At 49.1% G+C, this 25,700-nt stretch overlaps 1 protein-coding gene across 1 annotated transcript in view; it reads right to left on the reverse strand.

Moving 5' to 3' along the window:
- Positions 1–25,700, reverse strand: part of LOC139390668 (slit homolog 3 protein-like) — a 425,054-nt gene that overhangs the window by 99,797 nt on the left and 299,557 nt on the right. Inside the window, exons 15-18 of the mRNA XM_071137941.1 lie at positions 17,836–17,986; positions 13,230–13,304; positions 12,306–12,449; positions 7,506–7,649 (exon numbers count right to left, since the gene is read on the reverse strand). Of these exons, the coding sequence (XP_070994042.1) occupies positions 7,506–7,649; positions 12,306–12,449; positions 13,230–13,304; positions 17,836–17,986 (514 nt within the window). The remainder of the gene's footprint in view (positions 1–7,505; positions 7,650–12,305; positions 12,450–13,229; positions 13,305–17,835; positions 17,987–25,700) is intronic.

Here is a 25,700-nt window from a genome sequence, read left to right on the forward strand (position 1 = left end):
GTGGGGTGAGTGGGGTGAATGTCTGTGGGAATCATTTAGGTTCTGATTTGCATCACTGACAAACTTAACTGACACAACAGCTTACAGCTTGCAGCCTTTGACAAGTCACTGAGGGAGCAGCCATCTTACAAGACCACGAATAGATGAGCAGATCAGTGAAGAGGATAATAAACACTGAGCTGTCTATATTGACCACTACTCCACCTGGGAAATGTTAGGGAGAAATTATACCAAGCATTGATTGAGCTGCTATTACTGGCATTTAACTTTTCACCCTTAAGCAGCAGTAAGCATGTCAGTAGACACCAGTAAGCAACAGTAGACACCAGTAAACAACAGTAGACACCAGTAAGCACCAGTAGACACCAGTAAGCACCAGTAGACACTAGTAAGCACCAGTAGACACTAGTAAGCAACAGTAGACACCAGTAAGCAGCAGTAGACACCAGTAAGCACCAGTAGACACCAGTAAGCAAAAGTAGACACCAGTATACACTAGTAAGCACCAGTAGACAACAGTAAGCACCAGTAGACACCAGTAAGCACCAGTAGACACCAGTAAGCAGCAGTAGACAACAGTAAGCACCAGTAGACACCAGTAAGTCACCAGTAGACACCAGTAAGCAGCAGTAGACACCAGTAAGTCACCTGTAGACACCAGTAGACACCAGCAAGCACCAGTAAGTCAGCAGTAGACACCAGTAAGTAATCAGTAGACACCAGTTAGCAGCAGCAGACACCAGTAAGCAGCAGTAGACACCAGTAAGTAATCAGTAGACACCAGTAAGTCACCAGTAGACAGCAGTAAGCAGCAGTAGACACCAGTAGATACCAGCAAGCACCAGTAGACACCAGTAGACACCAGTAAGCAGCAGTATACACCAGTAAGCACCAGTACACACCAGTAGACACCAGTAGAAACCAGTAAGCAGCAGTAGACAGCAGTAAGTCACCAGTAGACACCAGTAAGCACCAATGGACACCAGTTAGCACCAGTGGACGGCAGTAAGCACCAGTAGACACCAGTAAGCAGCAGTAGACACCAGTAAGTCACCAGTAGACACCAGCAAGCACCAGTAAGTCAGCAGTAGACACCAGTAAGCAGCAGTAGACACCAGTAAGTAACAGTAGACACCAGGAAAGGTGTCCGCATGCTTCCAGCCAAAACAGTTCGGAAGAGTTTGTACATATATTATGATGACATTTTGTGATGTTTTTATTGGTTTTGGTGTTCAGGCACACAACTTTCTTTCTTGAGGCAATCCGAAGTCTACGCCCCTTCTTTAGTGATTGGTCAAAATCTGCAATGCTCTTGTAGTGTGAGATGTGCAACAACAAGTTTTGAGAACGGTGATCAGCAGTAGCCAATGAGAGCTCGCCAGAGAAGAAGCCAGTGAGATGATGTCATTGTTTCACATCACCCAGAATGTGTAGACTCTCCAACAGGAGCCATGAATACTACTAGTATGCGTTTGTACTTGCCTTTAACCAAAGGGTCAAATCATTATATTTCTGAAGCTCACAAGCAGTGTTATTAAATTCTTAAATGTTGGCTAGTTATTTAAACTCTGTACGGCAAGCATGAATGTCTGACTGAACGTTTATGAGGCTGCTTTGAGCCACAGCTCATTCCAGTTATGTTAACATTCTAATCACATAATTGTATGGAGAATCCTCACGACCAAGTGAAGAATCTTGTATTATGTGACCCCCCAGTATGTGCAAGATAATTTAGTGTGCGCACCACTACGTTGGCAACACACAAAAAAACTACAGGAAAGACAGTCTTTTAATGTGAGAGGCTCGGTGATGTTAGGATTTTGAAAGTCGTGTAGAGTCCACCCGGCTTTAGTTGGATGTAAAATTAAGCGAATAAGATCTCCTTTGCAAAAATGTCAAAATGAATGACACATATCTTGAGTTAGGAAGTATATACTGTCTACGGTGTCTCAAAATGGATAGACACTACTATTGCCGCTTTTTTCTAATTTTTCAAATGAAGGTTTTTTAAGGGAGTATGCAAGCACACTTGTTCGGTTCGCCTAGCCGACTTCGGCTAGCAGCCAGCTAGTGTCCGCATGCTTCCAGCTTCCAACTGAAGCATGCTGACACCTTAAGCAGCAGTAGACACCAGTATGCACCAGTAAACACCAGTAGACACCTGTAGGCACCAGTAAGCACCAGTAGACACCAGTAATCAGCAGTTGACACCCTTAAACACCAGTAGACACCAGTAAGCAGCTGTAGACACCAGTAACCAGCTGTAGACACCAATAACCAGCCGTAGACACCAGTAACCAGATGTCGACACCAGTAACCATCCATAGACACCAGTAACCAGCTATAGATACCAGTAACCAGCTGTAGACACCAGTAACCAGCCGAGGACACCAGTAACCAGCTGTTGACACCCGTACCCAGCTGTAGACACCAGTAACCAGCTGTAGACACCAGTAACCAGCTGTTGACACCCGTAACCAGCTGTAGACAACAGTAACCAGCTGTAGACACCAGTAACCAGCTGTAGACACCAGTAATCAGCTATAGACACCCGTAACCAGCTGTAGACACCAGTAACCAGCTGTAGACACCAGTAACCAGCCGTAGACACCAGTAACCATCCGTAGACACCAGTAACCAGCTGTAGACACCAGTAACCAGCCGTAGACACCAGTAACCATCCATAGACACCAGTAACCAGCTGTAGACTTCAGTAACCAGCTGTAGACACCAGTAACCAGCCACAGACACCAGTAATCAGCTGTAGACACCCGTAACCAGCTGTAGACATCAGTAACCAGCCATAGACACCAGTAACCAGCTATAGACACCAGTAACCAGCTGTAGACACCAGTAACCAGCTGTAGACACCAGTAACCATTCATAGACACCAGTAACCAGCTGTAGACACCAGTAACCAGCTGTAGACACCAGTAACCAGCCATAGACACCAGTAACCAGCTGTAGACACCAGTAAGCAGCTGTAGACACCAGTAAGCAGCAGTAAGCACTGTGCCAGATATTAGGTGTAGAGTTGAATGTGCCTCCAGGAATGACTCAGGGTCCAGATGGGTAGCAGAGAAAAGCAGTTGACTGTGTGTAGCTAGGACTGTAATATGGTGTGTTAGTGACTGGAGCATTAACACAGCCTATAGCTTACAGGGATAGGCTGGAAAGACCTTTCTTGTTTGAGAACAGAGCTGAAAGGAGAGTGATTCCTGTGCTATCACAGCCCACAGTGTGGATTCAATATAGGAGGCTGACCTTAGAATGCACAACCATCCAGCCGCCTAAAACGGACTCACGGCAGAGATCTAACGCCATATGCTAAATCTCTTTTCTCTTCCACGTGTTTGATTTTAATTATTAGTCCTACTGCATCTCACAGTATAATAACTATTGTCATATTCACTACAAGAAGAGAAAACAGGGAGAAATTAAAGTCCCTTTACTTTGTAACTTCCAGGCAGGCAGATGCTGTTATAAAACAACATTTCAAGAGCACCACTAAAATGTAGAAAAGTGGTGGAAACATCACTAGGAAGTAGACAAGATGAACAAATTCATGGAGAAGGCTGGACCGGCCATGGGCACCCACCAGTACAATCAAGAGCCATCCTGGATCCTCAAGAAGCTCAGGAGTGTAGAGGCCAACACTAGCCAACCTGGAGCATCACAGTGTTATAGTCAACATTAGTCACCCCCTCCACAGTACCTGCCTGGAGCATCACAGTGTAATTGCTGACACTAGTCATCCCCTTTGCAGTACCTGGAGCATCACAGTGTTAACGTCAACACCAGCCATCCCCTCCACAGTACCTGGAGAATCACAGTGTTATAGTCAACACTAGTCATCCCCTCCACAGTACCTGTTTGAATCACAGTGCTATAGTCAACACTAGCCAACCCCTTTACAGTACCTGGAGAATCACAGTGTTATCGCCGACACTAGCCATCCCATCCCCTCCACAGAACCTGGAGAATCACAGTGTTATAGTCAACACTAGTCATCCCCTCCACAGTACCTGGAGAATCACAGTGTTATTGTCAAAACTAGCCATCCCATCCACAGTACCTGGAGAATCACAGTGTTAGGGTCAACACTAGTCATTCCCTCCACAGTACCTGGAGAATCACAGTGTTAAAGTCAACGCTAGCCAACCCCTCCAGAGTACCTGGAGCATCACAGTGTTATAGTCAACACTAGTCACTCCCTCCACAGTACCTGGAGCATCACAGTGTTAAAGTTAACACTAGTCACCCCCTCCACAGTACCTGGATCATCACAGTGTTATAGTCAACACTAGCAGATTTATTTCACCCAGGTCCCTTTTTACCATCTGCTATGATGCTATGATGCTACGAGGCTATGATGACATGAGAATAAGAAGCTATGAGGCTATGAAAATATGAGGCTATGGTGCTGTGATGCTATGAGGCATTCTCTCAACCAACTTCATGATGTAGTCACCTGGAATTAATTTCAATTAACAGGTGTGCCTTGTTAAAAGTTCATTTGTGGAATTTCTTTCCTTCTTAATGCGTTTTGAGACAATCAGTTTTGTTGTGACAAGGTAGAGGTGGTTTACTGTTGTCGTGTCTTTGGCTATGCCGGATTAAGTGATATGACATGCTATTCTATAAAATAATTTATTCGTAATTAATATTACCTGATTGAGCTAATCATGTAAATGTAATTAACTAGAGTCGGGGCACCACAAAATAATATTTATAGAGATGTTATCTTCCGAATAAACTCTTAAAGACCTAGTAATATTTTACATAAATAGCAGTCAATATTAATCGTCATCTTAATTCAGTCTCATCTGAAAGTTGTAAATTCTTGGTTATCTGCACGAACCCTCGCTAACAAGTTGAATCAGCAATACAAAATTGGGTTGAATTATTTATTTACTAAATACCTAACTAATGACACAGAATTACACATACACACAATTAAATCATAACTTGATTACAAATTACGTCATAAAGGAAAATGTCCCTAGAAGGCAGAACAGGTATGACAGCTTGTTACACAAAAGAAAAGGGCTGGTTTTGAGTGAAAGAGCGGGAAGACTGAGGAACAAAGGGCGAAGCTGTGATATCGTAAATACAATATCTTCTGCATTCTAAATTACCACACATTTGGAAAAGGAAAATGCAATAAATATTTACTCTGAGCTGCGGTTCGGTAGGTTGGTGGTAGATGGAAGGCCGTGTTGCCCAACCGAGTCCTTTGTCCTTTGAAGAATGTCTCAGGTTGTCAATTGGATACGTTGTAGTAACGTCGTTGTGTGGTAGACGGGATACTCTGTCTGTTCCTTCCTAACCTGCATTTGCAGCTGCTGTTGCTAACTCAACAGCTAGAAGGTATCACTTCTGTAGTGAATAAGAGTTCAAAGTTCATACCATTCGCAACCAAAGCTCACACTGATGTTCGCTTCGTTCTGTAGTTATTATCTGAACCATTCTGACATCGGACCATCGTTCTCACATCCTCAGAACAGGAGGTTATATTGTCATCAAGGCTTTATATAGGAAGGGAGAGGAGGGCGTGTTTGAAAAGTGTTATAGCCCATGTCCCTTCACAGGGGTGGGCCACTGATTGAGCAGAGCCCTAACCTTATTAAAACCCAATTCTCACATTTTAGAAGCTAAAATCATATTTCATCCCATCACGAATAATTTCATATTCAAACATTTAAATTGAACAACAATTCCATGTGAATCCGATAACTCTGATGTGTAGACTTTCCACTATAGAGCTTATGTCATCTTATCATTGATGAGAATGTCTCAGATGACAACCGAACTGACATCATATTCATTAAGTACCACCGCATATGTTCAATTGGTCGGATTACCAGAATATAGTTAATTTCCCCCCACCTTCTGATGTTCCCAGAATCTCTATGTTAACCAAGGGTTTTGCAAATGTAACATCAGTAGGGTAGAGAGGGGAAAAAGGGGGGAAGAGGTATTTATGACTGTCATAAACCAAACCCCAGGCCAATGTCATGACACTGCAAATTTGTTTATTTCACTTCTGTTAATTATCCATTTCACTTGCTTTGGCAATGTAAACATATGTTTCCCCATGCCAATAAAGCCCATAAAATGGAATTGAAATTGAAACTGAATTGAGAGAGCGAGAGAGAGAAAGAGCAAGAAGTTGCTCTGGCCCATCGCAACTGACTGTTTCTCTGATACACTTGTACACTGGGATCACAGCTGGGCCCAGTGCTGTGCTGCCTGGCCAGGTCCGCTCTTAGCGGTGCAGGTTCACAAACCAGACGGTATTTTTAGTCAGGCCGCGCTGGAGCGGATCCGTCAGTGTCAGCCGCAGGGTAATTAGGAAGCTGGCAGACCACAGCACTACTTTTACTCTCCTAGAGAGAAGCGAGAGTCAGGGAGGGAGGGAGGGAGGGAAAGAGAGCTGATAGACATAGAGCATAAGGCAGTAGAAGTTGAAGGAGAAGGGAGGAGACTAGTGCCCCAAGATAAACATGATTCCAAGTAGAGGTTACATTTCAGGGGATAGTTAGATAAACATGATTCCATGTTATGAGGGGATAGTTAGATAAACATGATTCCATTTTATTATGAGGGGATAGTTAGATAAACATGATTCCATGTTATATATGAGGGGATAGTTAGATAAACATGATTCCATGTTATATATGAGGGGATAGTTAGATAAACATGATTCCAGGTTATATATGAGGGGATAGTTAGATAAACATGATTCCAGGTTATATATGAGGGGATAGTTAGATAAACATGATTCCAGGTTATATATGAGGGGATAGTGGTGCACTTCCAGGAATGTCAGCCGTTAATGTTTTATTCATCAGATAAATGTTCATATATTTATACGTTGTCTTCTGGGTGGTCATGAGTAAGAGGCATAACATCTGAATAGTTTTCTCATTTTAATACTGATCATGTCTGACAAGTTAATCTCAGACATAACATTGCTTCATCGCCATCAACTAAAATGTTGCTTCATTTCGAATCATGTTCCATTGGACCGCGAGACAATATTTAGAAAGCAGCCATTTTCATAAGGACATTTGTCATGATGTTGCTAGCTTTGGAAAGATAAAACTGTATTTTGTCGATGCTACAGGGGCGGCCGTAAATAGAAACTATTAGTGGCTTGATAACAAGCGAAGAGAGACTCCAACAAAACAAGCTTGTAATTACCAAGACCATCTGCAGCAGTATTCTGTAGCCATGGAGAGCTGTGATAACACACTGTAAATTGTCTGTCTTTCCAGAACCAGGGCTGGGTTAGGAGACATCTCTCAAACAGTCAGGTGGTGGGGGGAAGAGGGGATGAGGAGGAGAGGTGGGTAGAGGACGATGGGAGGGAGGGAGATGAGACTTCCGTGGAGAGGGAGTGATCTCACAGACAATCAGGTGGTGTGTGGGGAGGAGAAGAGGAGGGAGAGGGAGAAAGAGAGTGTGTAAGGGAGAAGAAGCGAGGGAGTGGGGAGACTTACATGGTGGAGAGGGAGTGCAGTGTGGTGAAGGCTCCCGGGGTGATGGTGGAGATTCGGTTGTCATAGAGCGACAGCAGGCGTACGGAGCTCAGGCCTGTGAAGGTGGTGTTGTCCACACAGCCTAGCTGGTTACTCCTCAGCATCCTGTCGTGGAGACACACACGCACAGACACACACACACACACACACATCATGGTGAGATGGGAAACCAATAGGAACACTGTGGTACTGACCACATGACCAGGAAAAACTCCAGGTCCTAGTTGTACTGTTTCTCTGTTATGTGATGGTAGGCTGTGAGACTGTTAGACTGCAGTGCAGACATGTGTTGAACATGTCCCCTGCTCTAGGGCTGTGTGGTTGGGGCCTTGTATAAACCAATGTTATTGTGCCTAGAAGTGTTCTGGCCCAAAAGGGGAGTTTGTTTTGGAGCGGGCCAGAAGGGGGGAGGCTCCTAAACTAAATGGTTAGGGTTAGGTTAACGGAGAGAGGGGGGGGTCTAAACTAAATGGTTAGGGTTAGGTTAACGGAGAGAGGGGGGGGGGTCTAAACTAAATGGTTAGGGTTAGGTTAACGGAGAGAGGGGGGGGGGGGGTCTAAACTAAATGGTTAGGTTAACGGAGAGAGGGGGGGGGTCTAAACTAAATGGTTAGGGTTAGTTTAACGGAGAGAGAGGGGGGGGTCTAAACTAAATGGTTAGGGTTAGGTTAACGGAGAGAGGGGGGGGTCTAAACTAAATGGTTAGGGTTAGTTTAACGGAGAGAGGGGGGGGTCTAAATTAAATGGTTAGGGTAAGGTTAACGGAGAGAGAGGGGGGGGGTCTAAACTAAATGGTTAGGGTTAGTTTAACGGAGAGAGGGGGGGGGGGGGGGGTCTAAACTAAATGGTTAGGGTTAGGTTAACGGAGAGAGGGGGGGGGGGGGGGGGTCTAAACTAAATGGTTAGGGTTAGTTTAACGGAGAGAGGGGGGGGTCTAAATTAAATGGTTAGGGTTAGGTTAACGGAGAGAGGGGGGGGGTCTAAACTAAATGGTTAGGGTTAGGTTAACGGAGAGAGAGGGGGGGGGGGGGGGCTAAACTAAATGGTTAGGGTTAGGTTAACGGAGAGAGAGGGGGGGTCTAAACTAAATGGTTAGGGTTAGGTTAACGGAGAGAGGGGGGGGTCTAAACTAAATGGTTAGGGTTAGTTTAACGGAGAGAGGGGGGGTCTAAACTAAATGGTTAGGGTTAGGTTAACGGAGAGAGGGGGGGGTCTAAACTAAATGGTTAGGGTTAGTTTAACGGAGAGAGGGGGGGGGGGTCTAAACTAAATGGTTAGGGTTAGGTTAACGGAGAGAGAGAGAGAGCGAGGGGGGGGGGGGGTCTAAACTAAATGGTTAGGGTTAGGTTAATGCAGAGAGGGGGGGGGGGTCTAAACTAAATGGTTAGGGTTAGGTTAACGGAGAGAGAGGGGGGGGGGTCTAAACTAAAGGGTTAGGTTAACGGAGAGAGAGGGGGGGGGGGTCTAAACTAAATGGTTAGGGTTAGGTTAAAGGAGGAGGGAGGGGTGATTCCAAGCTTAAGCACAGAGGAAGAAGGAAAAGTGGGAACATCCAACCAGAGCCCCTCTGTGATGAACATCCAACCAGAGCCCCTCTGTGATGAACATCCAACCAGAGCCCCTCTGTGATGAACATGTGAAAGCAGGAAATACTGCATTAGCCTCTAATAGGCAGGGATCAGAGACAGGCAAACTCAATTTAGATCATGCTCCTTGGATTTAAAAGCCTGTAAATTCAATACTGCAGGACAATGACTCCATTCATGTTCCCCTATGCACACCCCCCTCCCCAATTCGCTTCATTAGGACCAAAGCAGCCCCATCAGAAAGCCTTTCTGGACATCTGTTAGGCTACAGATTATGAATTATCTGTTCTCAATTTTGTGTCAAAATAAGGTGGCTATGAGCTGTGACTGCATTTAATCGAGAGAGAGAGAGAGAGAGAGAGAGAGAGAGAGAGAGAGAGAGAGAGAGAGAGAGAGAGAGATGATCGTGGACTACAGGAAAAGGCGGGCCGAACAGGCCCCCATTAACATTGACAGGGCTGTAGAGGAGCAGGTTGAGAGTCTCAAGTGCCTTGGTGTCCACATGTTTATTGTCAATGCATAGTCAATCAATTGTATTTATAAAGCCCTTTTAACATCAGCCAAAGTCACAAAGTGCTGTACAGAAACCCAGCCTAAACCCCCAAACAGCAAGCAATGCAGATGAAGAAGCACGGTGGCTAGGAAAAACTCCTTAGAAAGGCCAGAAACTGGGAAGAAACCTAGAGAGGAACCAGGCTATGTGGGGTGGCCAGTCCTCTTCTGGCTGTGCCGGGTGGAGATTATAACAGAACATGGCCAAGATGTTAGTCTTTTTATTAGCAAAGTCACTTTACCCCTACCTACCTGTATAAATTACCTTGACTAACCTGTACCCCCGCACATTGATTCGGTATTGTTATTTTAGTGTCTTACATTTTATTTTATTTTTTACTTAGTTTATTGAGTAAATATTTAAGTAAGTCTATTTATTGAACTGCATTGTTGGTTATGAGCTTGTAAGTTAAGTATTTCATAGTAAGGTTGTATTTGACGCATGTGACAAATACAATTTGATTTGATTTGAGATATAGAGAGGGGGGGCTGTCACTGGGGCTGTTGTTTTACCTTTTAAATATTATTTCCCAGAATGCACTCAGTCATTAGTCTCTAGGCATCTGTTTAGAGAACGGGTATGTTAGGGAGTGTGTATGTCTGTGAATGTTGTTGAGTATACAGTGGTTAGATGTATTGTCTGTTAGGGAGTGTGTATGTCTGTGAATGTCTGAATGTTGTTGAGTATACAGTGGTTAGATGTATTGTCTGTTAGGGAGTGTGTATGTCTGTGAATGTCTGAATGTTGTTGAGTATACAGTGGTTAGATGTATTGTCTGTTAAGGAGTGTGTATGTCTGTGAATGTTGTTGAGTATACAGTGGTTAGATGTATTGTCTGTTAGGGAGTGTGTATGGCTGTGAATGTTGTTGAGTATACAGTGGTTAGATGTATGGTATGTTAGGGAGTGTGTATGTCTGTGAATGTTGTTGAGTATACAGTGGTTATATGTATTGTCTGTTAGGGAGTGTGTATGTCTGTGAATGTTGTTGAGTATACAGTGGTTAGATGTATTGTCTGTATTGTCTGTTAGATCCTCTCAAGCTCTGTCAGGTTGGACAGGGAACGTCGCTGCACAGCTATTTTCAGGTCTCTTCAGAGATGCTAGGCTGGGCCACTCAAGGACATTCAGAGAATTGTCCCAAATCACTACTGCGATTTCTTGGCGGTGTGCTTAGGGTCATTGTCCTGTTGGAAAGCGACCCTTTGCCCCCAGTCTGAGGTCTTGAGCACTCTGGAGCAGGTTTTCATCAAGGATCTGTGTGCTCCATTCAACTTTCCCTCGATCCTGACTAGTCTCCCAGTCCCTGCCACTGAAAAACATCTCCACAGCATGATGCTGCCACCACCATGCTTCACCGTAGGGATAGTGGCATGTTTCCTCCAGGCGTGAAACTTGGCATTCAGGCCAAAGAGTTCAATCTTGGTTTGATCGACTCCAGGCGGTCATGTGCCTTTTACTGAGGAGTGGCTTCTGTCTGGCCTCTCTACCATAAAGGCCTGATTGGTGGAGTGCTGCAGCGATGGTTGTCCTTCTGGAAGGTTCTCCCATCTCCACAGAGGAACTCTAGAGCTCTGTCAGAGTGACCATCAGGTTCTTGGTCACCTCCCTGACCAACGCCCTTCTCCCCTGATTGCTCAGTTTGGCCGGGCGGCCAACTACTGGAAGAGTCTTGGTGGTTCCAAACTTCTTCCATTTAAGAATGATGGAGGCCACTGTGTTCTTGGGGACCTTCAATGCTGCAGACATGTTTTTGGTACCCTTCCCCAGATGTGCCTCGTCATAATCCTGTCTCGGAGCTCTACAGACAATTCCTTCGACCTCATGGCTTGGTTTTTGCTCTGACATGCACTGTCAACTGTGGGAGCTTATATAGACAGGTGTGTGCCTTTCCAAATCATGTCCAATCAATTGAATTTACCACAAGTGGACTCCAAACAAGTTGTAGAAACATCTCAAGGATGATCAATGGGAACAGGATGCACCTGAGCTCATAGAAAAGGGTCTGAATACTTATATAAATAAGTTATTTCTGTTTTTTATTTTCAATACATTTCCTAAAAAATCCCCAAACCTGTTTTCGCTTTGTCATTATGGGGTATTGTGTGTAGATTGATAAGGACATGTTTTTCTCCTTTACAATAAATATTGATGGTCTTATTCTGATGACATGATGATCGATAAACATATTCTCGCTCTTATCCATAATCTCATCATGTAGACTAGCCTACCTGCACTTTATCTGCAAGCTTTTGTCTGGAGCCCACGTGTCAAGACCAGAGGAGGCACATTGTCTATTCAACGCAACAGTGTCTGTGACAAAACTATTGGTAGAGTTGAAAATGAGATGGAAAGATATTGAACTTTAGAGTTTTATTCTATACATGAAAACTAAAAGTATTTCATCACATAGTGATTTTTATCCTCAACAAGTTAGTTTGGTGGAAACACACCACAGGTATTTTATTTAAGCAGATTTTAGAATATTTGCATGACAATCTGTCGCCAATTAGATGGAAACCTAGATTATGACTGCCATGTGGATATTATTAAATACAACTTCAACCCTTGGGCATTGGGTCTAAGCCTTTATATTCTAAGATGGCCGCTCGGCTCCACTCACAGTGTCTTGAGTCCGGTCAGCCCTCGGAACATTCGTCCCTGCAGCGCCTGCAGCTTGTTGCCCGTCAGAAGCAACTCCAAGACCCCCACGGCTCCGTCGAAGGCCCCCTCACGTATGTCCCGCAGCTTGTTGTTGCTAAGGTTACTGTGAGAGAGGGGGAGAGAGAGATGAACATGGTAAATATCACACTGTGTTAAGATCTTTTTACCTCAACATCATTATAACCAGCCAAACACATAAACTTCTCATTTAGCCTCCCACTCCAGTAACAGGGAGAATCAATCATCAAGCCTAATTGGGTTAACGTTTGTCTCGCCTGCGTCCTAATCTGTCCCCAAAGGGCGGAACAGGTGGAAATGACATTATTTCAACTGGTTTTACCCGCTGTGTCATAGTCTTAGGCCAAACAATCCAAAGTATGATTGGTTGCAAACAACAGGAAATATATATATTGCATTCCTAAGTGTGATGGGTAGCAAACAACATCTACACCAGTTTTCCATGGCGCCATGAAGAGGAGGGGAGAAGTTTAGATGTTGCTCAATATATAATTTCTCTGATGATGCTAGATGGTACGCATTTTCATGTTAGATAAATCACTCCTCATCGTGTTGTGTACAGCAGCAGCAGCAGACTTGGCTTTTTTCATCTTCCTGGAGTGGGCCTTTTATATTGCCTGACTATAAATCACCTTGTCCTCTCCCATTTGGATAGAATATTCCCCTGCCTCCCTCTCTCCACCCCAGTCTCCTCTCCTCCCCATCTTCTCCTCTCTTCCCCTCCCTAGGTTCTTAAAACCGCTCATTGCATAAAAAGTTGGTGTTGACATAAACCTCTCAGACAAGACATGCCCAGACTGCAACACACCACAACAACTCAGCCTGTGTGTATGTGTGTTTTAAAGGGCAATGAAAACAGCCATACATCTTCCTCAGGTTGGGGAGCTTCTTAAAGGTCCCCACAGCCTCCAGGATGGACATTTCATTGTCATTCAGGCGCCTGTTGTGGAGAGAGAGAGAGAGAGAGAGAGAGAGAGAGAGAGAGAGAGAGAGAGCGAGAGAGAGAGAGAGAGAGAGAGAGAGAGACAGAGAGAGAGAGAGACAGAGAGAGAGAGAGACAGGGAGAGAGAGAGAGAGAGACAGGGAGAGAGAGAGAGAGAGAGAGAGACAGGGAGAGAGAGAGAGAGAGACAGAGAGAGAGAGAGAGAGACAGGGAGAGAGAGAGAGAGAGAGAGACAGGGAGAGACAGGGAGAGAGAGAGAGAGAGAGAGAGAGAGAGAGAGAGAGAGAGAGAGAGACAGAGAGAGAGAGAGAGAGAGAGAGAGAGAGAGAGAGAGAGAGAGAGAGAGACAGAGAGAGAGAGAGAGAGACAGGGAGAGAGAGAGAGAGAGACAGGGAGAGAGAGAGAGAGAGACAGGGAGAGAGAGAGACAGAGAGAGAGAGAGAGAGAGAGACAGGGAGAGAGAGAGAGAGAGAGACAGGGAGAGACAGGGAGAGAGAGAGAGAGAGAGAGAGAGAGAGACAGAGCGAGAGAGAGAGACAGAGAGAGAGAGACAGGGAGAGAGAGAGCGAGACAGGGAGAGAGAGAGAGAGAGACATGGAGGGAGAGAGAGAGAGAGAGAGAGAGAGAGAGAGAGAGAGAGAGAAAGGGGGGGGGGAGAGAGAGAGACAGAATGTTAAAACGAAGGTTAATAGCCCCACAGTGACTGAGTGAGTCAGAGTGCAGTTGCTAAAGCCAGGTAAGAGACATAAAAAAATCACTTATATTCAAATCGCTCGCCGCTAAAGGGACGAGTTTGTATGATGGGTGGGCGATCGCCAATCATCAACCTTTGCTAATTTCCCTCGACTGGAAAGACGGGCCATGCCTTGAGAAGATACCAGACATAAAACAGTTTCCTTGGGAAGGAAAGAGAGAGAGAGATGAGAGGAGAGAGAGAGATAAAGATAAAGAGAGGGAGAGAGAGAGGAGAGAGAGAGATAAAGGGAGGGAGGGAGAGAGGAGAGAGAGATAAATAAAGGGAGGAAGGGAGAGAGAGCAATAAAGATAAAGGGAGTGAGAGAGAGGAGAGAGATAAAGGGAGGGAGAGAGGGAGAGAGGAGAGAAAGAGATAAAGATAAAGGGAGCGAGAGAGAGAGGAGAGAGAGATAGAGGGAGGGAGAGAGGAGAGAGAGAGATAAAGATAAAGGGAGGGATAGAGAGAGGAGCGAGAGAGATAAAGATAAAGGGAGAGAGAGGAGAGAGAGATAAAGGGAGGGGGGGAGGGAGAGAGAGGAGAGAGATAAAGGGAGGGAGGGAGAGAGAGAGATAAAGGGAGGGAGAGAGAGAAATAAAGGGAGGGAGGGAGAGAGAGAGGAGCGAGATAAAGGGAGGGAGGGAGAGAGGAGAGAGAGAGAGATAAAGGGAGGGAGGGAGAGAGGAGAGAGAGAGATAAAGATAAAGGGAGGGAGAGAGAGAGAGGAGAGAGAGATAAAGGGAGGGAGAGAGAGATAAAGGGAGGGAGGGAGAGAGGAGAGAGAGAGATAAAGGGAGGGAGGGAGAGAGAGATAAATAAATGGAGGGAGAGAGAGCGATAAAGATAAAGGGAGGGAGAGAGAGAGGAGAGAGAGATAAAGGGAGGGAGGGAGAGAGGAGAGAGAGAGATAAAGATAAAGGGAGAGAGAGAGAGCAGAGAGAAATAAAGGGAGGGAGGGAGAGAGGAGAGAGAGAGATAAAGATAAAGGGGGGATAGAGAGAGGAGAGAGAGAGATAAAGATAAAGGGAGAGAGAGATAAAGATAAAGGGAGAGAGAAGAGAGAGAGAGAGATAATGGGAGGGAGGGAGAGAGAGGAGAGAGATAAAGGGAGCAAGGGAGAGAGGAGAGAGATAAAGGGAGGGAGGGAGAGAGACGGGAGAGAGATAAAGGGAGGGAGGGAGAGAGGAGAGAGAGATAAAGGGAGGGAGGGAGAGAGTAGAGAGAGAGATAAAGAGAGGGAGAGAGAGGGAGGAGAGAGAGATAAAGGGAGGGAGAGAGAGAGATAAAGGGAGGGAGGGAGAGAGGAGAGAGAGATAAAGGGAGGGCGAGAGAGAGGAGAGAGAGAGAGAGATAAAGGGAGGGAGGGAGGGAGGGAGGGAGGGAGGGAGGGAGGGAGGGAGGGAGGGAGGGAGGGAGGGAGGGAGGGAGGGAGGGAGGGAGGGAGGGAGGGAGGGAGGGAGGGAGGGAGGGAGGGAGGGAGAGAGAGAGAGGAGAGAGAGAGATAAAGGGAGGGAGAGAGAGGCGAGAGAGAGATAAAGGGAGGGAAAGAGAGAAGCAAGAGGAGAGAGGAGACAGAGAGAGAAGAGAGAGAGAGAGATAAAGGGAGGGAGAGAGAGGGGAGAGGAGAGGGGGGAGAGAGACAATAGAGAGGAGAGAGGGAGAAAACATCCTGATGTGGTATATGTCCTCTAGCCAGTGGAGAAGGGCAACATTTAGTTTCCCTAACATGCTCTGCACTGGGACTTGGCCAGAGTGGAGCCAGGGCCTAATAGCCCGGGATTGCCTGGTGCTATTAGCTAGCCATCACTCACTGTGAGATGTGGTGAGGGTGAACTAGTATTGATGGGGTTGGGCATAGAGAGAGGGGGTAGAGAGAGGGGCATAGAGAGGTGGGTAGAGAGAGGGGTATAGAGAGAGGGGGTAGAGAGAGGGGCATAGAGAGGTGTGTAGAGAGAGGGGGTAGAGAGAGGGGCATAGAGAGAGGGGGTAGAGAGAGGGGGATAGAGAGAGGGGGTAGAGAGATGGGCATAGAGAGAGGGGGTTGAGAGAGGGGATAGAGAGAGGGGATAGAGAGAGGGGGTAGAGAGAGGGGTATATAGAGGTGGGTAGAGAGATGGGCATAGAGAGAGGGGGTTAGAGAGAGGGGATAGAGAGAGGGGATAGAGAGAGGGGGGTAGAGAGAGGGGGTAGAGAGATGGGCATAGAGAGAGGGGATAGAGAGAGGGGATAGAGAGAGGGGGTAGAGAGAGGGGGGGTAGAGAGAGGGGGTAGAGAGAGGGGCATAGAGAGGTGGGTAGAGAGATGGGCATAGAGAGAGGGGGTAGAGAGAGGGGCATAGAGAGGTGGGTAGAGAGATTGGCATAGAGAGAGGGGGTCGAGAGAGGGGCATAGAGAGGTGGGTAGAGAGAGGGGGTAGAGAGAGGGGGTAGAGAGAGGGGCATAGAGAGGTGGGTAGAGAGATGGGAATAGAGAGAGGGGGTAGAGAGAGGGGGTAGAGAGAGAGGGGTATAGAGAGAGGGGTATAGAGAGAGGGGATAGAGAGAGGGGTATAGAGAGAGGGGGTAGAGAGAGGGGGTAGAGAGAGGGGGTAGAGAGAGGGGATAGAGAGAGGGGGTAGAGAGAGGGGTAGAGAGAGGGGGTAGAGAGAGGGGGATAAAGAGAAGGGGTAGAGAGAGGGGTAGAGAGGGGGTAGAGAGAGGGGTATAAAGAGAGGGGATAGAGAGATGAGCATAGAGAGAGGGGGTAGAGAGAGGGGCATAAAGAGAGGGGGTAGAGAGAGGGGGTAGAGAGAGGGGTATAGATACTTTAATGAAGACAGCTTCTCCATCCTAGAGGGAGAGATCAACCATTTCTAGGCCCAGGGACATGTACTAGTCTGTGGTGACCTAAATGCCAGAACCGGACAAGAACCTGACACCCTCAGCACACAGGGGGACAAACACCTGCTTGGAGGTGACAGCATTCCTTGCCCCATTTGCCCCCCTAGACACAACTATGACAACATAACCACGCTGGGTATGTGCATAGTCAATGGTAGATTTCGAGGGGACTCCTAAGGTAGGGACACCTATAGCTCATCTCTTGGCAGTAGTACTGTGGACTACTTTATCATTGACCTCAACCCAGAGTCTCTCAGAGCGTTCACAGTCAGCCCACTGACACTCCTATCAGATGACAGCAAAATCACAGTCTACTTGAACAATACTCAATCATGAGACATCAAAGCCAAAGGAAATGAATAATATGAATACATTATTTCACTTTTGTTTATTATCTACTTCACTTGCTTTGGCAATGTTAACATTCTGTATGTTTCCCATGCCAATAAAGCCCTTACATTTTAATTGAAATTAGAGAGGGGATAGAGAGAGGGGATAGATTGAGGGGATAGAGAGAGGGGAGACAGAAAGGTGGTAGATTGAGGGGAGAGAGGGATAGATTGAGGGTATAGAGAGAGGGGAGACAGAGAGGTCTGGGAGATATGTGTGTGTATGTGTATGTGTGTGTATGTGTGTGTATGTGTGGTGTGTGGTGTGTGTGTGTGCTCCTACAGGTCTGTGGTGTGTGTGTGTGCTCCTACAGGTCTGTGGTGTGTATGTGTATGTGTGTGTGTAGTGTGTGTGTGCTCCTACAGGTCTGTGGTGTGTGTGTGCTCCTACAGGTCTGTGGTGTGTGTGTGTGTGTGTGTGTGTGTGTGTGTGTGTGTGTGTGTGTGTGTGTGTGTGTGTGTGTGTGTGTGTGTGTGTGTTTGTGTGTGTGTGTGTGTGTGTATGTGTAGTGTGTGTGTGCTCCTACAGGTCTGTAGTGTGCTCGGGGAGGTGTGGAGGCAGTTTGGTCAGTTTGAGGTTGGAGCAGTCCACCACGGTGCCCTCACAGCGACACTTCTCTGGACACACCAGGTCCTGGAAACACTCTCCACTCAGTCTGCTACGGTAGTCCTCTGTACCTGGGCAGGAGATGGACAGGAGAGTGGATAGGAGGGGAGACAGGAGAGGGCCAGGAGAGAGACAGGAGAGGGCCAGGAGAGGGACAGTACAGGAGAGGGACGGGGGAGTGGATAGGAGAGTGACAGGAGAGAGACAGGAGAGAGACAGGAGAGTGGACAGGAGAGAGACAGGAGAGTGGATAGGAGAGGGACGGGAGAGGGACAGGAAAGTGGATAGGAGAAGGACGGGAGAGGGACAGGAGAGAGACAGGAGAGACAAGAGAGAGACAGGAGAGTGACAGGAGAGTGGACATGAGAGAGACAGGAGAGTGGACAGGAGAGAGACAGGAGAGGGACAGGAGAGTGGATAGGAGAGAGACAAGAGAGAGACAGTAGAGAGACAGGAGAGTGGATAGGAGAGAGACAGGAGAGAGACAGGAGAGTGGACAGGAGAGGGACAGGAGAGTGACAGGAGAGAGACAGGAGAGAGAGAGGAGAGAGACGGGAGAGTGGATAGGAGAGAGACAGGAGAGTGGACAGGAGAGTGGATAGGAGAGAGACAGGAGAGAGACAGGAGAGAGGCAGGAGAGGGGACAGGAGAGAGACAGGAGAGTGGACAGGAGAGAGACAGGAGAGAGGATAGGAGAGAGACAGGAGAGAGACAGGAGAGAGACAGGAGAGTGGAAAGGAGAGGGACAGGAGAGTGAAAGGAGAGAGACAGGAGAGTGGACAGGAGAGAGACGGGAGAGAGACGGGAGAGTGGACAGGATAGAGACAGGAGAGTGGACATGAGGGGAGACAGGAGAGTGGACAGGAGAGTGGACAGGAGGGGGACAGGAGAGTGGACAGGATAGAGACGGGAGAGAGACGGGAGAGTGGTCAGGAGGGAGACAGGAGAGTGGACAGGAGGGGAGACAGGAGAGTGGACAGGAGAGTTGACAGGAGAGTGGACAGGAGGGGGACAGGAGAGAGACAGGAGAGTGGACAGGAGAGAGACAGGAGAGTGACAGGAGAGTGGACAGGAGAGTGGACAGGAGAGGGACAGGAGAGGGACAGGAGAGTGGATAGGAGAGTGGACAGGAGAGAGACAGAAGAGTGGACAGGAGAGTGACAGAAGAGTGGATAGGAGAGGGACAGGAGAGAGACAGGAGAGGGACAGGAGAGTGGATAGGAGAGTGGATAGGAGAGGGACAGGAGAGTGGATAGAAGAGGGACAGGAGAGTGGATAGGAGAGGGACAGGAGAGTGGATAGGAGATGGACAGGAGAGTGGATAGGAGAGTGGATAGGAGAGGGACAGGACAGTGGATATGAGAGGGACAGGACAGTGGATAGGAGAGTGGATAGGAGAGTGACAGGAGAGTGGATAGGAGAGTGACAGGAGAGAGACAGGAGAGAGACAGGAGAGTGGACAGGAGAGTGGACAGGAGAGAGACAGGAGAGAGACAGGAGATTGGACAGGAGAGTGGACAGGAGAGAGACAGGAGAGAGATGGGAGAGTGACAGAAGAGTGGATAGGAGAGGGACAGGAGAGAGACAGGAGAGGGACAGGAGAGTGGATAGGAGAGTGGATAGGAGAGGGACAGGAGAGTGGATAGGAGAGGGACAGGAGAGTGGATAGGAGAGGGACAGGAGAGTGGATAGGAGAGTGGATAGGAGAGGGACAGGACAGTGGATACGAGAGGGACAGGACAGTGGATAGGAGAGTGGATAGGAGAGTGACAGGAGAGTGGATAGGAGAGTGACAGGAGAGAGACAGGAGAGAGACAGGAGAGTGGACAGGAGAGTGGACAGGAGAGAGACAGGAGAGAGACAGGAGAGAGGCAAGAGAGGGGACAGGAGAGAGACAGGAGAGTGGATAGGAGAGAGACAGGAGAGAGACAGGAGAGTGGACAGGAGAGGGACAGGAGAGTGAAAGGAGAGAGACAGGAGAGTGGACAGGAGAGAGACGGGAGAGAGACGGGAGAGAGACGGGAGAGTGGACAGGAGAGTGGACAGGAGAGAGACAGGAGAGTGGACATGAGGGGAGACAGGAGAGTGGACAGGAGAGTGGACAGGAGGGGAACAGGAGAGGGACAGGAGAGTGGACAGGATAGAGACAGGAGAGAGACGGGAGAGTGGACAGGAGGGAGACAGGAGAGTGGACAGGAGGGGAGACAGGAGAGTGGACAGGAGAGTTGACAGGAGAGTGGACAGGAGGGGGACAGGAGAGAGACAGGAGAGTGGACAGGAGAGAGACAGGAGAGTGACAGGAGAGTGGACAGGAGAGTGGACAGGAGAGGGACAGGAGAGGGACAGGATAGTGGACAGGAGAGTGGACAGGAGAGTGGACAGGAGAGTGGACAGGAGAGAGACAGAAGAGTGGACAGGAGAGTGACAGAAGAGTGGATAGGAGAGGGACAGGAGAGAGACAGGAGAGGGATAGGAGAGGGACAGGAGAGTGGATAGGAGAGGGACAGGAGAGTGGATAGGAGAGGGACAGGACAGTGGATAGGAGAGGGACAGGACAGTGGATAGGAGAGGGACAGGAGAGTGGATAGGAGAGTGGATAGGAGAGGGACAGGACAGTGGATAGGAGAGGGACAGGACAGTGGATAGGAGAGTGACAGGAGAGTGGATAGGAGAGTGGATAGGAGAGGGACAGGAGAGTGGATAGGAGAGGGACAGGACAGTGGATAGGAGAGGGACAGGACAGAGGATAGGAGAGGGACAGGAGAGTGACAGGAGAGTGGATAGGAGAGGGACAGGACAGTGGATAGGAGAGGGACAGGAGAGTGGATAGGAGAGGGACAGAATAGTGGATAGGAGAGTGGATAGGAGAGTGGATAGGAGAGGGACAGGACAGTGGACAGGAGAGTGATAGGAGAGGGATAGGAGAGTGGATAGGAGAGGGACAGGAGAGTGGATAGGAGATAGACAGGAGAGAGACAGGAGAGGGAAAGAGAGAGACATGAGAGAGACAGGAGAGAGACAGGAGAGTGGACAGGAGAGAGAGAGGAGAGTGGATAGGAGAGAGACAGGAGAGAGACAGGAGAGAGACAGGAGAGTGTACAGGAGAGGGACAGGAGAGAGACAAGAGAGTGGACAGGAGAGAGACGGGAGAGAGACGGGAGAGTGGACAGGAGGGAGACAGGAGAGTGGACAGGAGGGAGACAGGAGAGTGGACAGGAGGGGAGACAGGAGAGTGGACAGGAGAGTTGACAGGAGAGTGGACAGGAGGGGGACAGGAGAGGGACAGGAGAGAGACAGGAGAGTGGACAGGAGAGTGGACAGGAGAGAGTCAGGAGAGGGACAGGAGAGTGGACAGGAGAGAGATGGGAGAGTGACAGAAGAGTGGATAGGAGAGAGACAGGAGAGAGACAGGAGAGGGGACAGGAGAGAGAAAGGAGAGGGGACAGGAGAGAGACAGGAGAGAGACAGGAGAGAGACAGGAGAGTGGACAGGAGAGTGACAGGAGAGTGACAGGAGAGAGACAGGAGAGTGGACAGGAGAGAGACGGGAGAGAGACGGGAGAGTGGACAGGAGGGAGACAGGAGAGTGGACAGGAGGGAGACAGGAGAGTGGACAGGAGGGGAGACAGGAGAGTGGACAGGAGAGTTGACAGGAGAGTGGACAGGAGGGGGACAGGAGAGGGACAGGAGAGTGGACAGGAGAGAGACAGGAGAGGGGACAGGAGAGGGACAGGAGAGGGACAGGAGAGTGGACAGGAGAGAGACAGGAGAGTGGACAGGAGAGTGACAGGAGAGTAGACAGGAGAGAGACATGAGAGTGGACAGGAGAGTGAAAGGAGAGTGGACAGGAGAGAGACAGGAGAGTGGATAGGAGAGGGACAGGAGAGAGACAGGAGAGTGGACAGGATAGAGACGGGAGAGAGATGGGAGAGTGGACAGGAGGGGGACAGGAGAGGGACATGAGAGTGCAGAAGAGGGGAGACAGGAGAGTGGACAGGAGAGGGACAGGAGAGTTGACAGGAGAGTGGACAAGAGGGGGACAGGAGAGGGACAGGAGAGGGACAGGAGGGGGACAGGAGAGTGGAGAGGAGGGGAGACAGGAGAGTGGACAGGAGAGTTGACAGGAGAGAGACAGGAGAGAGACAGGAGGGGGACAGGATAGAGACGGGAGAGAGACGGGAGAGTGGACAGGAGGGGGACAGGAGAGGGACATGAGAGTGCAGAAGAGGGGAGACAGGAGAGTGGACAGGAGAGGGACAGGAGAGTTGACAGGAGAGTGGACAAGAGGGGGACAGGAGAGGGACAGGAGAGGGACAGGAGGGGGACAGGAGAGTGGAGAGGAGGGGAGACAGGAGAGTGGACAGGAGAGTTGACAGGAGAGAGACAGGAGAGAGACAGGAGAGGGACAAAAGGGGAGACAGGAGAGTGGACAGGAGAGGGACAGGAGAGGGACAGGAGAGGGACAGGAGGGGAGACAGGAGAGGGACAGGAGAGGGGACAGGAGGGGGACAGGAAAGTGGACAGGAGAGGGACAGGAGAGGGACAGGAGGGAAGACAGGAGAGGAGACAGGAGGGGAGACAGGAGAGGGACAGGAAAGTGGACAGGAGGGGGACAGGAGAGAGACAGGAGAGTTGACAGGAGAGTGACAGGAGAGTTGACAGGAGAGTGGACAGGAGAGGGACAGGAGAGGGACAGGAAAGGGACAGGAGGGGAAACAGGAGAGGGACAGGAGAGGGACAGTACAGGAGAGGGACAGGAGAGGGACAGGAGGGGGACAGGAGAGTGACAGGAGAGTTGACAGGAGAGTGACAGGAGAGTTGACAGGAGAGTGGACAGGAGAGGGACAGGAGAGGGACAGGAGAGAGACAGGAAAGGGACAGGAGGGGAAACAGGAGAGGGACAGGAGAGGGACAGTACAGGAGAGGGACAGGAGAGGGACAGGAGGGGAGACAGGAGAGGGACAGGACAGGAGAGGGACAGTACAGGAGAGTGGACAGGAGAGGGACAGGAGAGGGACAGGAGAGAGACAGGAAAGGGACAGGAGGGGAAACAGGAGAGGGACAGGAGAGGGACAGTACAGGAGAGGGACAGGAGAGGGACAGGAGGGGAGACAGGAGAGGGACAGGACAGGAGAGGGACAGTACAGGAGAGGGACAGGAGGGGAGACAGGAGAGGCACAGGAGAGGGACCGAGGGTGGACAGGACAGACCATCACGGAACTGTGACATTGATGGAAAACCTCAACTGCTGATTTGCTTAGTCAGGTCCCTGTGCTGTCTTTCATTGTCCCAGGGATCTGGGACCATCTTGCTTACTGTAGGCATTGAATTATGCATATCCCTATTACTGGAACGCAATGCCTCTCAAACATACACTATACAGAACACACACACATGAACAAAGGAACACCCGCACACACAGCTATTAAACATTTTAAAAATAACACACACACACCTACAAATTCATTTGGAAGAGAACAGTTGACAGAAAGGTCAATTCCAGGATGTTAGTTGCTTGGAGATGTTTTAATACAGGGTTGTTTTTCTGTAACTCCGGGTGTTGGATGGTTGTAAGTCTGGTTTCCATCACACAAGCCTTTCCTTGGTACCGCTGTATATGTTACTCATTCCATCTCCAACAGTGATCCAAGAGAGCCTCTGACAATGCAAGCTCCAAGAACCACAGCCCAGAACCAGACAGGGCCCGCCGGATGAGAGGCTCTGTTGGGGTCTCTTTCCTCTCTCTCTGCTGGGGAAACCACTGGGCTTGGCTCAAACACTGGCTCACACTGGCTGCCTTCCAAAGGGCACCCTATTCACCATGTAATGCATTACTGTTGACCAGAGCCCTATGGGCCCTATGGACCCTGGTCAAAAGTAGTGCACTACATATGGACTAGGGTGCCATTTTGGATGCAGACAAGTGCCATGCAGGAGCAGGACAGCAGGGTGACAGAAAGCAGAAGAAGAAGGCGGAGGAGGAGGAGGAGGAGGAGGAGGAAGAGGAGGGGGAGAAAGAGGACTCTTCAACAACATGGAGGAAGAAGTGAGTATTGTAGTGTACCACTTTGTAGTCTCTGTCTGTGAAGGAGGGAAGGAACGGAGGGAAGCCTCATCTTTTCTCTTTTCCTCCTCTCACCATCACCGGAAAGAAGGGCTGGGGCCGTGGATCTGTCCCAGAATGCCGTGCTGCAGGCATATGGTGTGGGCGGGCCGGGTGGGTGTGTCCAGCGGTCCCTGGTGCTTGACGGAACCATGTGAGGCGAGTGTAGGCGGCGGCACATGGTTAGATCAAGCACAAGAGACAGCTGCACCAGGTAGAGAGAAGAACAGGTAGGTAGACAGGTAAGTAGTGAGGCAGAGTGAGGGTGAGCTGAGGGCCACAGGAACATCAACAGACAGGAACAGACAGGAGGAGCCAGGACAGGAAGCTGATCGTGGTGACTGACTGACCACCTGGAATCCCCCCAGACAGGACCTCTTCTTTCCTCCCAACACCAACACTGTCCCTCCCCTCAACCATGCTCAATGGGCAGGGCCCCCAGAGGCCACACCGTACTGCACTGTCTGTAACCCCCCAGCATAGGGAAAGCCACAAACACAGGGACACATATAGACAGCCCTGTGTGATTACCAATTAGATGGGATAGAGGGAGGGAGGGAGGGAGGGAGGGAGGGAGGGAGGGAGGGAGGGAGGGAGGGAGGGAGGGAGGGAGGGAGGGAGGGAGGGAGAAAACAATGCAAGCTCTCTGGCACTTTTTATGCAAGCACACGCAAGCATGTGCGCACGCACACACACACACACACACACACACACACACACACACACACACACACACAGTTTATCGGTGTTCCTGTTGTGCTTGCAATTGTGTTTCTGTATTGAATTTGCCCAGCCTGTAATTAGGAGAACCCAGGGTTATTATCAAAGGAAAGCACCAGTTGCCTTAACCCCGTTGTCCTCTCCTCTTCTCCCCGCGGGGTGCCGTATCTGTGGGGCCCCCCTCCTGTCTCGAGAGGCAGTGACGGATGTGATTTGTGAGCTCGCCCCACACACCAATATAGACAGACACCCTTGCCTCAAGCCTTCCTCTCTTCGGCTACAAACCAGACAAATAGGAAATCCAAAGAGGCGGTGAGAAAGAAAAATATAGGCAGAGGAGGGGGAGGAGACAGAGAAACTAAGAGAAAGAGGCAGAGGAGGGGGAGGAGACAGAGAAACTGAGAGAAAGAGACAAAGGAGGGGGAGGAGACACAGAGAAACTGAGAGAAAGAGGCAGAGGAGGGGGAGGAGACAGAGAAACTGAGAGAAAGAGGCAGAGGAGGGGGAGGAGACAGAGAAACTGAGAGATAGAGGCAGAGGAGGGGGAGGAGACACAGAGAAACAGAGAGAAAGAGGCAGAGGAGGGGGAGGAGACACAGAGAAACTGAGAGAAAGAGGCAGAGGAGGGGGAGGAGACAGAGAAACTGAGAGAAAGAGGCAGAGGAGGGGGAGGAGACACAGAGAAACTGAGAGAAAGAGGCAGAGGAGGGGGAGGAGACAGAGAAACTGAGAGAAAGAGGCAGAGGAGGGGGAGGAGACACAGAGAAACTGAGAGAAAGAGGCAGAGGAGGGGGAGGAGACACAGAGAAACAGAGAAAGAGGCAGAGGAGACACAGAGAAACAGAGAGAAAGAGGCAGAGGAGGGGGAGGAGAAACAGAGAAACAGAGAGAAAGAGGCAGAGGAGGGGGAGGAGACACAGAGAAACTGAGAGAAAGAGGCAGAGGAGGGGGAGGAGAAACAGA

The sequence above is a fragment of the Oncorhynchus clarkii genome, chromosome 31 (genome assembly GCF_045791955.1).
Source record: "Oncorhynchus clarkii lewisi isolate Uvic-CL-2024 chromosome 31, UVic_Ocla_1.0, whole genome shotgun sequence".
Classification (NCBI taxonomy): Eukaryota; Metazoa; Chordata; class Actinopteri; order Salmoniformes; family Salmonidae; genus Oncorhynchus; species Oncorhynchus clarkii.